Source organism: Vigna unguiculata, chromosome 5, assembly GCF_037176805.1.
Source record: "Vigna unguiculata cultivar grain cowpea cultivar isolate G323 ecotype 2 chromosome 5, ASM3717680v1, whole genome shotgun sequence".
In the NCBI taxonomy this organism is placed as follows: domain Eukaryota; kingdom Viridiplantae; phylum Streptophyta; class Magnoliopsida; order Fabales; family Fabaceae; genus Vigna; species Vigna unguiculata.
Window position 1 is genome coordinate 4570193 of NC_140796.1, and position 17427 is coordinate 4587619.

The window sequence follows — 17427 nt, forward strand, 5'->3', positions numbered from 1 at the left end:
TAGATATAACTTTCAGAACACAACTGTGTTGAGCTTTTTATTTAGACATTCAAGTTGTTTATTTAAATGTTAGTTTGAAACATCATTTAACACGTTAAAACAATGTAATATTGTTGTCAAACTTTAAAATTAAATAAATATAATAATCATAAAACAATTGTGTTGAGATTTTTTATGTATCAGTTAGTGTTAAGTGTTTAAGTTGTTTATATCTTTTGATAAGGTCCAGCTGAAATGAACATGATCAAAATACAATGATATATATAACAAAAATAAATTATAATTTAATGTGTAAATTTAAAAATGATTAAATATGTTTTTGGTCTCTTAACTTTCAATAAAAATTTGAATCAGTATTCAAAACTTCGACCAATTCAATCTTCTATTCTTGAAATGCATGAATTTAGTTTTTATAACTAAATTTTGTTAAGTTTATTTAACGTTTTATGATAACATTTCTGCTTCAATATTAATTGAGACACGTGTAAAAAATTTCAAATAAACTTAATAAGATCTAGTTAAAAAATTAAATTTACACATATGTGTAGATAAATGACTAAATTACTTCAAAATTTTAAATATAGACTAATTTTAATTTTTACTTAAAATAAAAAAAATTAACCCATTTAAAATTTACGAGTATATTTAACCTAAAATAAAATAATAATTGAATGAAGTGCGTTGTTGGCAGAGGTATAGAACAGTTATAGAAAGAGTGAATATTTGTGAGTTGACTCTGTGTTGCTGTTTCCCATTTAAGGAGAAAACAAATCCCTCGAAAAAAATGCAGTGAGAATGGTTTTTAGCAAAATGGTGGAGCCCACACCGGACGCTCCATCGTGGTGTGCATTAAAGGGTGTAGAATTAGAAAACCAAAAAGAAAGGGTAAAAAAAAAAGAGTGTTAGAAAAATAGTGCATTTAAAAGGGTAGAGAAGGAATTAAAGAAGGAGCAGAAAGTGATTAAATGGCATGGACCCTCACCAACACTTCCAAGCCTCTTTGTGTGTTCCAATTCAACACCACAACAAACACCAACATTCATTTCATATTCAAGTGGGGAGCACAATTCCTTCATCACCACTATCTCACTTTTCTTCATACCCTTTTCATCCACCACCTTCTTCTAATCACTACTAGGGTTAGGTTTTTCTTATACTCTTCAAAACTTTCCAATCTTTTATACACAAAAGTACTTTCTTGTGTGCTTCCAAGTACAATCATGCCTCACATTAAGCAAAAACTAGTGCGGGAAAGCCCTCCAATTCACTTCAATTTCCTTTTTCTATTTATGTGTAGTTTGTGTAGGGTATCACTCGTCTTCTCCATTATTCAACTATTTGGTCATTTTGCATTTTCACAACTCATAATTTTGAGATCATTAATAATTTGATATAGCTTAAGTTTCAAAGAAGATAAAGACACATAGTATAAATAAGATAACTCTGACAAGGTAGAGGAGTAATACATATTAGCATTTAGGAAAATGATTTTTTGATTATTAAATTTTGACAACTTTCTCTTACAACTTTATGTGACATCTTCTAAGTGATTTTCTATTTTTCAATTTTCTCATTTTCAATATTTCAAAACCACTTAAAAAATAACACATCATGTTGTAAGAGAAAGTTGTCAAAATTTAGTAGTCAAAATATCATCGTCCTAGCATTTATTATTGTAAGAGAATTGAACTTAATTTGAAAGTCGAAGAATCTTTTGTAAGTATTTTTCATTGAAAAACTGAGATAAAAGAAACTCAAAGTACCAATAATGATTGAAAAGTAAAAGTCATATAATCATCTAATCCATGTAAAAATAGTTTTAAACACCTTCTAAAATTCTATTTAAATATTTTCTTTTTAATAAAAGCAAACATCTATAATATTATTTATATTGTTTTCTTTTATTTAAAATTTAACATTATTTAGTCATGTGAAAAAAAAGTCAAGTGTAAAATAAAGCTTAAATTTTGATTATAAAACTACTTAAACATTGTTTCTAGTAGTACCTTTTTTTCTTTAAAACGGTGGAATTGTTATTGCATATAAACCATTAGCTTGTGTTCTTAATATATTAGCTAAGAAAGTGAAAATATTTTTTATAAAAATGAATGAAGCATGTGAATTTTTTTAATGCAATGGGAATTTCAATAAAAGTTCTCCATCTAATTCCTCGATGATACTATTTCATCGTAATCTTATCTTTACATTTACATTCCTCGATAAATGATTTTTTTATTGACTTTTTCAATGTCTTTATTTATGTAAAATGTCAACGTTCATTTTTTAAAGTTTATATATCTTTTTCGGAGTCAATTAATCAAAATACAATCAAATGCTGAATATAACCATCTCTTTCACAGGCACAATTAAGCATCAATTTGATGATTTAGTATCTTGGTGATGCTTGAGTGTATCATCATTATTTGTTGAGAGCGTCAAAATAACCTTAAAGACAACTTTAGTTTTTGGAAAGAATAAATTATCATATAAAAGAACATTTAATAAAGTTGTAATAAATATTTTTTTGAAATAAACATATTCAAATACATTAATTACAATGTTATGTGTGATGAATAATCTCAAGTGTAAATTTAACCATAACCACAATTTGGATTTCTCCATCAACAATTAAAGTCACTATAATTGCAAAATCACACCAATGTGAACTATATCTGTAAATTTTTCTGAATAAAAATCGAACTAGACTTCTGTTTCATGTGGTGAACAATTTGTGTACAAAGAGAATTAGAAAAAAAAAAATCTGTTTTTTTTTTTCTTTCTGCTGAAATGAAAACGAAGAATGTGCACAATACCGTAAAACGAATAGAATGAAAATGGGAATCACGGGTCGGGTCGGGTCACGGAAAGGTAAAAATCAACGATTGTGGTTGACTCGTCCAAAATCTGCAAGCTTTCTTGAGCGGTTTGCGCAAAACGACGCCGCGGCGGAGAGGTGAGGCTTCGCCGCTGCGGCTCTGACCTCTGCCGCCGCGGCCATCTCCGGCGGCAATCCCTTGTGGTTCCACCTCCGGTTCGGACTCGCCCGAACCAGAGGACTCAGGCAGAGCGCCATACCAGAACCAGACGCGCTCTTTGCGTGTCCAAACCGCGATCGTCGAGCCGAAGGCGCGACCGTGGGCGTCCTCCGCCACCACGGCGAGGCCTCCGAGATGTATCCGCTTCCAGACGGCGACTGATCGCACTCGTCGCCGAAATCCTCGGTCCTCACGGGCGACATTCCGCGATCCGACGGGCGAAACCGCCGACGCGCGGCCGAGGAATACTCCTCCGGCGCCCCGGTCCGATCCTTGTTCCTCCGGCGAGCAGGGAAAAGAGAGGAGAACCACGACGGCGACGCGTAGGAGGATTGCTCGCACGACGGATCGGATTGAAACTTATCCGATCTGGACCTGAAGAGCCTCGCGAATATGCGGAACTTGTTCAGGCGTTTCTTGAACGAGCGCGAGTCGCCGTGGTACGCGGCATCACCGGCGCAGAAGGTGGGACCGAGCTGCGGAGTGCTGTAGAAGAGACGCTCGCGGCGGTCGTGGCGGTCGTCGCAGCCCTGCCATGCGGCGGCGTAGTCGGACTTCCGGCGAGAGACGTAGGGCGAGACCGAGCGTGGGAAAATTAAGGGTGGGGGAGGGTTGGGGTCTGAGGTTCTGGAACAATCGTCGGAGGCGCGTGAAATGACTCGCGTTAATTGGGCCTGGTGATGATGATGGGCCTGGACCTGGGCCTGCGCGGCGACGAGGGCTATGAGGCGTTCCCTGAGACAGGAAGCACAGACGCCGACGGTGCTGCTAAGGTCTAAGGTATGTTTCTTGCACCTCATTTGGGTGTTGCATACGACGGCGTTTTGAAAAGGTTTTTGGTTTGTGTTGTTTTGTTTGGCACCAGCATTCGTGGGTGTGTGAGAAGGAGAGAGTATGGTTGGTGGTGCAGAGAGTGAACTGAAAAAGGGAGATCTGATTGAGGATTAAGATGGCTTGCTTTGTCTTCTTAGAAAACAGAGAGTGTGAGGTTGAGTGAGAAAGTGAGAGAGGAGAGAGAAACCATTTGTTGTCGTTTCAATGTTCAGGCCAATTCAATCGAAATGCTAGATTGTATTATATTTGGGGGCAGAAAAAGGAGGAGAGAGAATTAGAGACGCAAAAGGAAGGAGTCAAATTACTTAGAAAAAACATCTTATCCTTCTTCACACACACCATTCTCAAACTATTTTCTCTAAATAAATTAATAGGGGTATACTTGTTTTTGCTATAATTAATACAAACTTTTAAATATATAATTGGATTACATAATTTGTATGTAGGAAGGTAAAGTAACAAATCGCATTTAGAGAAAGGAAAAAGGGAAAATTATCAGATATGATAATTGATGTGATGAAAATAATAAAAAGATATAATATATAGTTTAAAAATGAGAGTAGGGACAAATTGAATTGTGAAACTTAGATAGGTTGAAGAAAAGGATGGAGAAACAACTCTGGTAGTATGACAGATAAGGAAAGCTTCAAGCTGGACTTCAACACTCCATCATTCATACAACATCTCATTCTATCTATATTATCTTCTGTTTCATTATATATATATATATATATATATATATATATATATATATATATATATATATTCTTTATATTATCTTTAATTATAGGGATAATTCCTTGAAAATAAGTTAATTATTGTACTACCCGCCTCCGATTCACTTTAGATGTTATGTTTTCACAATTTTAGATATTAATTTTTTTAAATATCTACATTTTGATCAATTAAATACTTTTTTTTTGGTATATCAAATGAAAAGTTAGGCTAGTTCTTTGGATTGAATTACAATAAAAAAAAAATTTGAAGACTAGAATCGTAAAAGAATACCAAGGTCACATATCAAAAATAAAAAAAAGTCCAAATTGTAATTGAAAAGAATATTGTAGTGACGGGCTAAGACAAATAACAAAACATGTGGAATTAAAAATATGACATCATTTTGAATATTCCATATGTAATTTTGTTTTATGCATAATTAGTGCATTGTTGTAATTTTGATACACTACTATTCAAACCTCTACAAACATTATATTACTCAATTTGATGCAAAATGTATTTCTTTTTAATAATTATTACATATGTCAAGGTGTTTCTCTTTTAATAAAATCAAAGTAAATACTTCCAAAATAAATTCAGAGCAAATAAGTGGTGGTTTAACTGAGGATGTGATATAAAAAAAAGTGAAACAGTTTTATTTGGTCTTGCCAGAAATGATTAGCAAAAGAAAATAGTACTGCGGAAAGTAAAATAATTTGAGTAGTTGAAGAGAAATGTTGTGTGGTATTTACGATTTTTATTACTATCAAACGTAATCTGATGTTTTGCTAACGACATATCTTGGCTTGTGGGCATATAATTATTCGTTGGTTGAATCTTGAATATGTGGTTTCTTACCGTTTTCATCCCCAAACTTTTTAAAAACCTTTTTTATATTTCAAATTTTCGATTATTTTGTCTCAGACTTTTCCCTTAATTATTGGTAGTTTATATGAGTATTACGTGTTGGTTGAATGAGAAATGGAATAAATATGGAAGAGCGTGAATGGCACGCTTCATGTGAAGCCTTGATTCAGTCAACGAGGTCAAACTTTGGGCTTTCGTCATCATGAACCAATCATCCTTTAAAGATCTTAACATAACGGTAACCATCTTCTTTTTCATTGCACGCTGTAAGAAGCTGTGTCATTTTTTTCCCCTTTTTCTTTTGGCATATGTGGCCCAAACTTTCTTTTAAAATTTAAATTAAAGATTCAAACAAACAAACAAACAAAACTGAAATACCAGTTACTTTATCCAGAAGATTGAGTCAAACCTTTTTCTTTTATTATTATCGTGAGATTTATGCAAACTATAAATAAGTTTTATTCTTTACTATTTTTTATTTATTGAAAACCTTACCAGTTTGATATAAACACAGTTCTACCAATTGTTTAATATCAATGAAATTAAACAAAAACACGTTTTTGTGTTTAAGAATCCCATTATTAATCGTCTCCGTGATTTGACTAAGAGTACAATATTTTAACTAAGGTGTATTAAATTCACCGTTTCACCAAAATAATATTGGGTGGTTGTTGACGATATTATTCAGGTCGTGATTTTGATTCTGACACATCATTGGATATGCATATGATGTTCTGGAAAAACTTTTAAGGGGCGGTTCGCCCTTACTTACACGCATTCAGCTTCTCAAGCTCTACTCCTCCCTCTATTTATTTACATTGAAATTTTACTTCTTCTCACCTTTTCCACCCAATTTACTATGTTAAATGTCTCTAAACAAACTCTGTTTCTTTGTTTTTGAGATAAATGCTTTGAAAAAAGTAGAAGGTGGGAAAAAAACCATGAAAATTATAATAAATGTATTAAAAAAATGGTTAAATATGTTTTTAACCCTTAATTTTCAGTAAATTTTGGAATTAGTCCATTTTGAAACTTTGAATCAATTTAGTAATTTATTTCTCGAAATATGTGGATTTAGTTTTTTTAATCAAATTTTGTTACGTTTATTTGACATTTCAAACGCGTTTCATAATAGTATTTGACTTAACATTAAAATAAAAATGTTTCAAACATTATAAACAACACATATACAATCTTGAAATGCGTACAAAACATCAAATAAACCTAACAAAATTTGATTAAAAGAACTAAATCCACGTATTTCGAAAGATGAAAGACTAAATTGGTCCAAAGTTTCAAAATAGACTAATTTCAAAATTCATTGAGAATTAAGAGACCAAAAACATATTTAACTATAAAAAAATTAAAAAATAAAAGAGATAAAACAAAATTTTAATCCAAAGATACTCATGCCCTTATACTTAGACTAATGCATGCATGTTATGTATTGCCTAAAACTTGGTTAAAATAAAAATAGTGCGAAGATTTTTTCTTATGAGAGACATCGAAAGACATTATTTTCAACTTAAAATCTTCGACTAATAAATTTATTAGTCATTTTTACTTATATATTAGTTATCTCAATACAAAATTTCAACTTACCTTAAATTCTTAACAAAAAAATATAGTTAAGAAAAATAAAATATGAAGAAGATTAGATAAAAAAATTTGTTACAAGTTTTAACAAAAACTTGGACAATTAGTTGGAAAATGTTCAAATTTATAATAAGAGTAGTTAATAAACAAATGGGTCATCTAAAATATATTGGCTACATTATTGTCTTGTTTAAGAAAAATATACAATCAAACATTATTTGTCTTGTTTGAAGGGTAACAAAAAATGAGAAGTATTTTAAAAGTACAGTTTTTTTTTTTCTTCCCATATTATTCATTTGAATGCTTTTAGTATCATTGACTTCAAAGTCTGTTTTGCAACTGCCGGTGTTACTCGAATTGGACGACTAATTAAAATCATAAAGCTTATGTAATACTCATATGGTTGTTTGGTAATAGTAGGGGAATTGACAGTTGTCTCTATATATATTTAAAAACAAAACAATAACAAAATGTTAAATAATAGATAATAGATAACAATATCTCTACATTGCAAAGTCTTCTATTATATCTTAAATTTAATTTTACGGATTCTAATATATCACATCATTTTGATCTGTTTTTGTAAGTTTTAATCTAATATAAAAAATCTAATAAGGTCTACATTCTCATTAATACGTTCAAATAATGTTTTATTTTGTTAACTCAGTTTCTTTAAGTCTTTGAGTCTTATTTTTAATGTCATATTAGCGTATTTTTAATGACAAAGTCTTATAAGACTTACATTTTAATTTTATTATTTAATTATAGATATTTTAATATGCAATATGATTTTAGAAGAAATAAACAAATATACCATGGTGTTGCTAGAGAGTGGATATAAGTGATGTAATTGCATAAAAAGAAGATAAGAGAATTACAACTAAATAAATTAAAGTAATGACTGATATATGGTGGTAGTTAAAGACGTAAAACAAAACATTAAAATGTGTACACTCAAACTTCGTATTTTATTCATTTAACAAAAAATAAAATAAAATAAAAGCTTGTAAAATTAAATCATATCAGTCTCTCTTTTGATTAGAATGATTTTTTTCTTATGAATTTGGAAGAATTATATCCTTACACATTATCAATTAATTCATGATAGGACCAAGACTCTCCCCATATTAGACATCACGTTATTTTCAATAATAATTATTCAAAAAAACTACTTCTCATCCTACTCATTTATTTATTTATTTTAATACTTGCAATGAGTAAATAATTGTAACCATTACATTTCAAAAAAGAAAGTGTGGAGGATCATACTGTCTTTGAATATTGTTTATTTGAACTATAATTACAAAAAAAGAAGAAAAATCTTACAATTTTCAATAATTGAAAAATCTCTTTTTTAATATAAAAACTCATTCTTAGGTTTTTCATCACTGAGGAGGACTGTTTGGGAATAAAAAAGAAACATAAATGACGGTGGAAGCGTGGTTTTAGAGTTTGACAAATAAGGGCGTGTTTGGACGATGGCACAAAATCATTAATGGTGAGTGGACTGAAGAAGCGAATCCAAAATTCCACGTTTGGCGAATAGTATGAGGCTTATTGACTAAAGAAAGCTGGAAGGTTAATTGATGTACCTAATTTGTTCCTCGAAAACAACTCGTAATAAATGTTACACTTTTTTTTTTTTCATAATTTGGAAATAAAAATGAAATGTGTTGAAATTGATGTTCAACTTTCTTCTTCAAATAAATGTTTTCAACCATCAAATCAATTGCTTGCTTGAACGGTAAACTAAGAAACCGGATTTGTGGTTCAAACCAAACAACACATTTAAGCTTTCTTAACGTGAATATCATCATTCCACGTTCAGACGCTGCAAAATACTTTTTTTTCTTTTCTCTTTCTCTCTTTTATTTTATAGAAAAAAAAAAGTAAAATTAGTAGTATAAGTATGCAATGAGAGTTTAATATTTTTTTTATTGTTAAGTAATAATTAAATTAGATGACTTTGTTTTCCTTGTGTTTGGCATCGATTAACTGTGGAGAAAATAAAGAAAATGTGAGGAAATGAAAAGAAAAGATAAAAACTGGCGTAGTTTAGAATGAATGGAAATGAGTTTTCTAAATAGGGTCTTTGGATTTTATTTTATTTATTAAAAGTCATGTAAATGCAATAGGAAGACATTTTTACCTATCTAATCTCAGAAAAATTTATTATAATTCCTTAATCAGTTTTCGTGTTCAACACAGGGTTATTTATTAGCATTCGACATTGTTAATAATAGAAATAGAAGGATTGTGGATCCCACATAAAAAAAATGTCAATGCTGAAAAGATGGAAAATGTAGAAGTTGGAAAAGGTGACCATAGACTATAAACTACAATGTGTAAGAAATGAGAGTTTTTTTTTTTATTATGGTTCTTTCAAATTTCCGATTTTAAAAGAGTTTAGCTTAAAATTAAGGTTTAAATATATTTTTTATTTTTAAATTTGAATATAAAATTAAAATTTCTTTCTTTCATAAAATTTTGATATATTTAATTCTCAAATTTAAAAATTAAATAAATATATTTTCTTAGTTTAATTACGTTAATTTTTTACGTAATAAAGGATATTTGAATTAAAATATATCATATAAATAATTTAAACACTAAAATAAAATAAAATTTAATACAAAGTTTGATACATAAAAAAAGTAATATAATTAAATTAAAATAATTAAATTTATTAATTTTCAAAATTTAAAAATTAAATTACCTCAAAACTTGAAACAGACAAATTTTCATTTTACTTTAAAGTTTACATATTAAGAATGTATTCACCCTAAAAATAATACATATGTAATGCTATCTCCAGACATATTATCATAAAATTTAGCTTATGTCACTTTTAAAGTAATTACTGTAAAGTTTAATAAACTTGTTATAAACTTCGGTTTGAGATTATATATGTAAGATTTACATATAACTTGTTTCTTTTAAAAAAAAAATCATTTAATTTCTCTCTTTTTTTCTTATTTGACTTCCTCTCATCAAATGAACCTTCAGGAAAATTTAATTAAGAATGAGCAACTATAGACATGACAACTTTTTTATTTTGGAAAAAAAAGGTCATTTTCATAAGCTAAATCTGGGAAAGCATAATTCCTACACATTTAAAGTTGACTAAACTATATGTGATTTCTAAACAGTTTACGTGCTTGGCTTTCTTCCACCAATAGGTAAACATATTCTAGAACATAAAGTAGTTGAAAATTGAAATGAAATTTTCGATATTTTTAATTGCGACGATGATGAAAATAAAATTGTAAAAGATTATGTATAAAAAAAAGTATGCAGTTTTCAGATTAAATACAGATATATAAAAACAAGAGATTACGTACACATGTAAACGTAATGTGAAGCAGAGGATGCCACGTCATTGAAATATGACGACATAAGAAAACGAAGGTGATGATAGAAGTTTATTATGACAGTTATTTATTAAAATTAACAAAGAGGTAAACATGATGATAGAAGTTTAATATACCTGAAAATAAGATGCTATAATACCACTCGAAACCAGTGAGAGCCATATCAACAGAAATAAACGTTACATTTTACACATTCATATTTATGTATAGAAAAAATTATATATACCTTCAACTAAGAACAATTGATACGGTACAAGCTGAGAAAAGTTTGAACATCCACTAAAACAAATTATATCCATCAAACACATCTTACTAACACAAATAATAAGCCCCCAAGGTAGCTGGATTCCGAGCAGGAACTACACATTTTGGCTTTCTTGGTGTCATCTCTGGAAGCTGAATAGACCAGAAATCTTTTAAATTTTGGTCCTTTCTCATAAAAATTACTCCCTATATTTTACAAACACGCAAATTTCAATCATTAAAATATGGTTTCCTGTTGTTTTCAAAGAACTAGTTCGCCTGAATAAACGAATGGATATTCAACAAAAAATATATAAGATCCAAACAAAACACTACTATAAGAAACAAAGTCTTACTAACTATACCTAAACAACAACTTGCTTTGCTGTTTACAGTTGTCTGCTCATTATTAGGAGCACAAAATTTTAAGACAAGAATAGTTCATTTAAATTTTTTGAATCTCAGACTGAAGTGATAAATCATTTAAAATAACTTACTAGTTTTAATCCACAATGCACACTTGAACAATTTTACACTATCAATGAACGAACTATAAAATGCCACCTTTCAGAATGGGGTTAAAAACTTTTACAGAAAGATCTTAATTATTACAATGACCTAGCTGTTTCTTGTTTACTGGAAAATTTACAATTTGAATGGACCCAATTCATAAGGAAAATACTTACGCTGACTGTTGGGTGCCAGTCTGTTGTATCAACTGAGAATAAATATATTCATCGACTCTCTGTTTTGCCAAAGCTACCTGTTCACAAAATTCAAGCTTCAACAAAAAACCTGTAACAGCTTAAAACCAAGAAAAGGGTAGAAAGTGCATGTGACAGTTTAATTCCATATTAGTAGGACTTGCATGCTATATAAAATATCAGATTAAATAACTATATCTTGATCTGGGCTGATATCGATTTTTATTTCAGGGAAGATCCCAAACTAAGAAAAAGAAGAGGCCATGGACAAATTGAGAAGTTCCCATTTGTTTTGTCTGACGGGTGGCACAGACAGACCTTTCCAAAGTATTCAGTGTTTCAACAAGGATTACTACTCAGCCTAGCATCATGTTGTTTTCTCTTAAGAAGCTACGACTGCACAACACAAGACTATATCCAACTCCCCCCAACTGGCCAGAGCAGGGTGCCACTGGATATCTCTCCCACTTTTCACATAAACAATCCGTATTTCGTGGATATAAGAAACTGGAAATATAGAAAGCTAACTGTGTGATTAATTTTATTCAGTGAATAATGAATGATTGTTCATATGCAATTACTAAAATATACATCTCTTGATGGGACCAGAACTAAAACCATGCTAGGCTAGAAAAGTACAGGCAAAATTTGTACAAATTAGCTTAATAGTACACTGTTGAATCACAGTTAGGGAAAAAAACTTCAAACCAGTGGCAAAGTGATAAAATCCACCAGTCAAACAGATAAATAAAACAGGAAAACAGTGATAATAATAACAAAAATGTCTCAAACATAAAAAGTATACTGTTATTCTCGAATCATTAAAAGGCCAAAGATCCATAATGATCACCTGTTGAGCACTACCACCAAATTGAATTTGTCTATGCTTTTGTTCACCCTTACCACCATAAACCTGCAACATTTTCCGATGAAAGATATAAATCAGATGCAAATTAGTTCAGGAAATTTATGTAAAAGAAAAAAAGAAAAAACAATCTACAAACCACCATTTATTATACATTAAAATAACCCAAACTCTTTAGATATTTCAAGAATATAATTATCTTAAAAAAATTTGACTTCTCAATATGTTGGAAACGGATCAAGTAATGAAGTATACAAACTATATGCTGTTTAATAAAAATTTAAAGTAGTTTGAAATTCAAGGGTTTCCAGACTAATTCAAGAAATGTAGAATGCTCAATTCTCTTGGTATTTTGGTAACTAATGTATACTTTTTACGTTTGGTCCCTATAATCACAGAGGCTAACGAGAGATCCAAAAATCATTGTCTAACAAATAGGGTAAACCACAAAATTCAGGCCTCGCATCTATTTTGGTATGTGTCAATATCCAAAATTGTAAGTCTTACGTAGTTCTATATGCAAATGTGAGATCCAGGGGTTTTGTTTTTATGCAGAGACTGTTATAATAACAAATAAACATGAATCAGAAAGTGAATCTGTTTGTAGGACAGCGACTGTCTATGCTTCAAGCTAGGAGGAAGGAAGTAAAAGACTGACCTTGATCATTGCTCCAGATTCATTTCTGATCCTTGATATGTTTGAGCCACATCGGCCAATCAATCCACCAACCATCGTTTCCGAAATCAGCATCTCGAATGTAACATAATCAACTGCAAGATTGGTTGTCCTAGAGATGAAGTGATTGTAAGACAATATTCAAAACATGTATAACTATTAAATGACAGTCAAATGTTGTTCTAGTATAGAAAAACATTAAATAACCTGAAGTTGGGTCAAGATATGGTTGGGATGGTCGAATTGCAGCATAATTGTATGTTGGACTAATTGAAATCACTTGTCTTGGTGGGTTTTCCCTGCGCAAAATTTGAGTTCATATATAGGTTAGGCAAAATGACAAACTAATTTTCAAAAGTAATTAGAATCAGGTTCAAAATTAATATACAACAGAAGTTCACCAGCACACCTTAGTTGACAACCTATCTCGTCCAAAGCCTTCATTACCGAAGTAACATCTCCTGATAACTAATTTCAAGAAGAATGAAGATTACAATCCAGGTTTCCAAAGTATATTTGAAGCAGCATAATAAAATTGCATAATTCAACCCTCAAATCATCTTCATGCTACTTGATACGTGTGAAAAGAATTTAGAACTATGACTTAAACATGAACACATTAAAACCTGATACACAGAAGAGCAGGTCATTCAACATCATGCAAGCATTATCTTGGGAAAATTACTAACAATTAATAACATTGATATTATGTTGGTCCATCCATCTGTAAGTACATGAAATTTCAAAGAACAGACTAAAATTCCTTGCCATCCTGGTTAAAATATCCAAGTCAAAATATATATGGTGAAGGCAAGGTGACTCTGCGTCACTGATAAAAGTGTTCCCGGAAACCAAAATTCTTTGTTGCAAGAATTGATAAGCATTATTTTAAACATATCACCTGCACTACTCTGTCAGATTCGTGGGCAGACGCACATAAAGGCAACTGATTTGGTGCAAGAACAGTAATCGAGGCACCAGAAGAGTCCCTCAATTTCTCAATGTTTTGACCAGACATCCCAATTAATCCACCTGCCTGGGACCCAGCAATCAAAAGTCTAATTGTATTGGCAGCCACATGTCCTGCTGCAACTTTTGACAAATCAAGACTGCTATCATCTTCCTGTTATATGGAAGCATTAACAAAATGAAATAAGACCCAACAGGGCCACATGAATATTAACATAGATACATGATAATCTCAAAAGTGGAATACAAAAAACTAAAGTGGCCAAATGCGTATCAGAAGTACAAGATAAGCAGAGCAAGACCCCTAACTGAGTTTACAATTATCAAGCATAAAAATGTATTTTAAATCATGTGCATGGATGCAGGACATGTATGTTTTCAAAATAATACCATACAGGGGGGTACGGTAATTTATACAAACGATATAGCATATAGGCATATACTGTGACAAGGTATATAAAAATATCATGTTACATGAATTCACTACAAAAATAAATGAATATTTGGCTTGGCGTGTTAAAGTATTTTATTTAATGTTCTTCTGTATATTTTGTTGAATACTTTCGAAGGATGCTTCAGAACAATGTTACATATTTCAACTTATTTCTAACTGTTCAAACATCTGCCAGAATGTTCCAGTTTTTTCTAAGTAGAAGGGATAGAGGCACGAGTAAATTCAAGTTAGACAATTCAAGCCTTAGTAACTCAAGTTTCAAAGCTAGACAAGCAATAAAAACCATATTATTTTAAAATAAAAATTAAACAATGCCCACCCTGTTTTTTATAATAAATTATGAAACACAATAAGAACATAATCAGCAATAAAAATCATAACAAAAATCAAAGCTCTTGTCAAATTAAGCATATTACAGAGAAAGCATGTGAGCCAAAAAATTCAATCAGGACCATCTTACCTTTAAAATTAAATGGGCTATTTGCTCAAGAGCTTTTTCTGCATCAGTAACCTTTTCATCATTATCCTTGGAACTAATAATGATAACTCGCTCTTCATGTCTCTACCCAATAGGAAAACATTAGATTAGATTGATTTGGTAAACACCAATTAACCTGAATAATGACGTAACATATTTATTTTAAATGAAAATTTAAGCACTTCAATCAATATATATTAACCCTCACTAATAATCAGCAAAAACTGAATGAAGTTTATAACACTTAACACACGGCTGAAAATACAATGTTCGGATTAAGATATGGAATTTTTTTTGGTTCCTAGAAGGCAAGACTAGTGTGGGAAAATAATTTACTAAAAAAGAAGAAACAAATCGCCCATCACAGTACCACTACCAAGCTCCAAAAACAAATTATATACTGAAAATACCTCTACCCAAAGTAGTCATCACTTTTTTTTTTCTCTCACAGCGTAGTAAATTGTTTCCCCATGTCAGTCATGTTGAACATTCTAGCCCTTCCCTCATATACTTTTGCAGTGAAATGTGTAAAAGGTCCGTCAATGTCAATGGCAGTTTATCGGCTTTCTAAACACACCCTAAATACATGCCAGAAACAGAAAGCACTAATGTACCCACAAACCCCAAATTAGATGCAAGAATTAGAGTATTGTTGTATTATTATAATACAACAATTCAATTCAGAACAACAGTTTTTTTTTTATTTACTCAGCAGTTTCTCAGCCATCAAACATACACCATAAAATGAAAACATGAACAAGCCCCAAATTAAATACTTACAAATAATATAAACAAGTATTCTGGTATTCAATTAGTATTATCAGGTTTTCCATGGAGGGCAACAAACTCTCTTTGTTGAAGACGTTATAGACTCTCTTACTTAATAACTTCTATTGCGAAGAACGCTGTTGTCATGAGTTTTCAATTGAACCAATAAACTAATTGTCGTCTTCATTATTACTATATAACAAATTTCAAAATTTTGTTCAAACTCAGGAACCGACACGAAAAGATGTTAAGGCATATAGAGCAAGTAATAGTGAAGATGAAAGTTAAAACCAATTAGCTATGAAAAAATGTACTGATTTTACTTTCCTCTGGAAAACTTATTATTTTCTTATTAACTACGGTAATTTCGAAACCATGTAGTTCTTTCAATCAACGGGTCCTGAAAAACTTTTAAAGTTCTAGAGATATAAATCCATTAAAGTCCAAACTGAAAAATTCGTACACTGTCTATTAAAATCCACAAAACTTCCTAGCACCGAAATAAGCTTTTAAAAATTCGATTCAACTCACTCTCGTAGATCAGTTCTGCCGGATAAATGGATTTACATTTAAAACCCCAAAAGTGAAATCCCCTAATTTTTTGTCTCTCTATGCTACCATACAGATTGATTCAACGAGTAAAAGAATAAAAGGACTTACGGCAATAGCGTCAGCGATCTTGATGGTTGCTTTGGTGTCTTCTCGAATCCTCTGTATGCGGCACCCTTCCTTCCCGATGACCTTGCCGATCTGGCGCGAGGGCACGACGATCCTGAATATGACGTCCTGTCCCTTGACGCGCTTCGGCGCAGACTGCTCCGTCGCGGCAGCGGTTCCGGGAGCCTCGTCGTCGCGACGGCGCTTCCCGGAGGAGGGGGTGGCGGGGTCGTGGATGGAGAAGGGAATCTGGAGCGGCATGGGGAGAGGCATCTGCATCTGCATGGGTAATGGCATGGGCATCTGCATCTGCATCTGCATGTGCATGGGCATGGGAACCTGCATGGCAGCCATAGGGTTCTGCGGAGCGACCATGGGGTTTATCGGAATTTGACCTTGCTGCGACATCGCTGCTACTTCTTCTCTCCAAGAGAAGGTATCGGAGTGGAAAAGAGAAACAGCTTTTCATGAAAAGCAAAATATAGGGTTTTGATTCTTTAATTACCAAGTTGCCCTTGGTGCAATTTCGCATGAACAACGTCCAGATAAACATTCTAAATTACAAATATTATTAAATGAAAGTGAAATCTAAAAAATGTATAAATTAAATTTCACTTTAGTTTTTTATTTATTTTCCATATTGAAGTTGGTTCCTTCATTTCTAAAAATCCAATTCGATCTTTAAGGAGACTGTAAGACTTTTTTACATCCAATGTATTTTAAAATATTTTATGAAAACAAAATTAAATTCATTGTTTTCGTATTCAAAATATATATATATATATATATATATATATTAAATAATAAAAGGAGTATAAATTCATAAGTAATTAAAAGAAACTCATATTTTAGTTAAGTAAATAAAGAAACGCACATTAAAAGAAACGCATATTTTAGTTATAACTTTTGAAATACCCATATTAAGTGAGTTATATCAAAGATTTATGGATTCTCATATAAACATATTTCAGTTTAATTACATGAGTGCAAGTAAATTTAAGATATACATTCTGTCATAGTTTATACGACTTAAATCATTAAAGAAGTTAGAGATATTTTTCATTTGTTTTAATACTTAATATATCAAAACAAATCACAAATACATGCATCGTATGTCATACATATATGTGACTAATTTTCATTGCATGCATACATATGTATGGATACATCATAATTTACTTTAATTATCATGG

At 31.3% G+C, this 17427-nt stretch overlaps 2 protein-coding genes across 6 annotated transcripts; both read right to left on the reverse strand.

The window, feature by feature from the left end:
* Positions 1-2662: 2662 nt before the first annotated feature.
* On the reverse strand, positions 2663-4234 carry LOC114186356 (uncharacterized). The gene has a single exon (XM_028074424.2). It carries the CDS (start codon positions 3833-3835, stop codon positions 2876-2878), a length of 960 nt encoding a protein of 319 aa, XP_027930225.2. The 5' UTR covers positions 3836-4234; the 3' UTR covers positions 2663-2875.
* A 6349-nt stretch (positions 4235-10583) lies between these two features.
* LOC114186209 (flowering locus K homology domain-like) lies at positions 10584-16693 on the reverse strand. 5 transcript variants are annotated; one of them, XR_003604989.2, is made up of 9 exons: positions 16238-16693; positions 14792-14893; positions 13810-14031; positions 13318-13376; positions 13116-13207; positions 12891-13020; positions 12218-12280; positions 11350-11426; positions 10584-10816 (listed from the first exon to the last, which is right to left on the reverse strand). XR_003604989.2 is itself a non-coding variant. In XM_028074249.2 (9 exons), the coding sequence occupies exons 1-9, from the start codon at positions 16640-16642 to the stop codon at positions 10804-10806; spliced, it is 1146 nt and encodes a 381-aa protein (XP_027930050.1). In that variant the 5' UTR covers positions 16643-16692; the 3' UTR covers positions 10584-10803. The 5 variants fall into 5 exon arrangements, 2 of the variants coding, with proteins under 2 accessions (XP_027930050.1, XP_027930051.1); XR_003604987.2 differs by having other exon boundaries at positions 10584-10870; XM_028074249.2 differs by having other exon boundaries at positions 12891-13003; positions 16238-16692.
* Between the last annotated feature and the right edge of the window lie 734 nt (positions 16694-17427).

Coding starts and splice junctions, on each gene's coding strand:
- LOC114186209 (XM_028074249.2), bottom strand. CDS start 16,642: ATGTCGCAGCAAGGTCAAATTCCGATAAACCCCATGGTCGCTCCGCAG. Junction 14,032..14,791: donor TAGCCCATTTAATTTTAAAG/GTAAGATGGTCC, acceptor TCCATATAACAG/GAAGATGATAGCAGTCTTGA. Junction 13,208..13,317: donor GAGATAGGTTGTCAACTAAG/GTGTGCTGGTGA, acceptor AATTTTGCGCAG/GGAAAACCCACCAAGACAAG.
- LOC114186356 (XM_028074424.2), bottom strand. CDS start 3,835: ATGAGGTGCAAGAAACATACCTTAGACCTTAGCAGCACCGTCGGCGTC.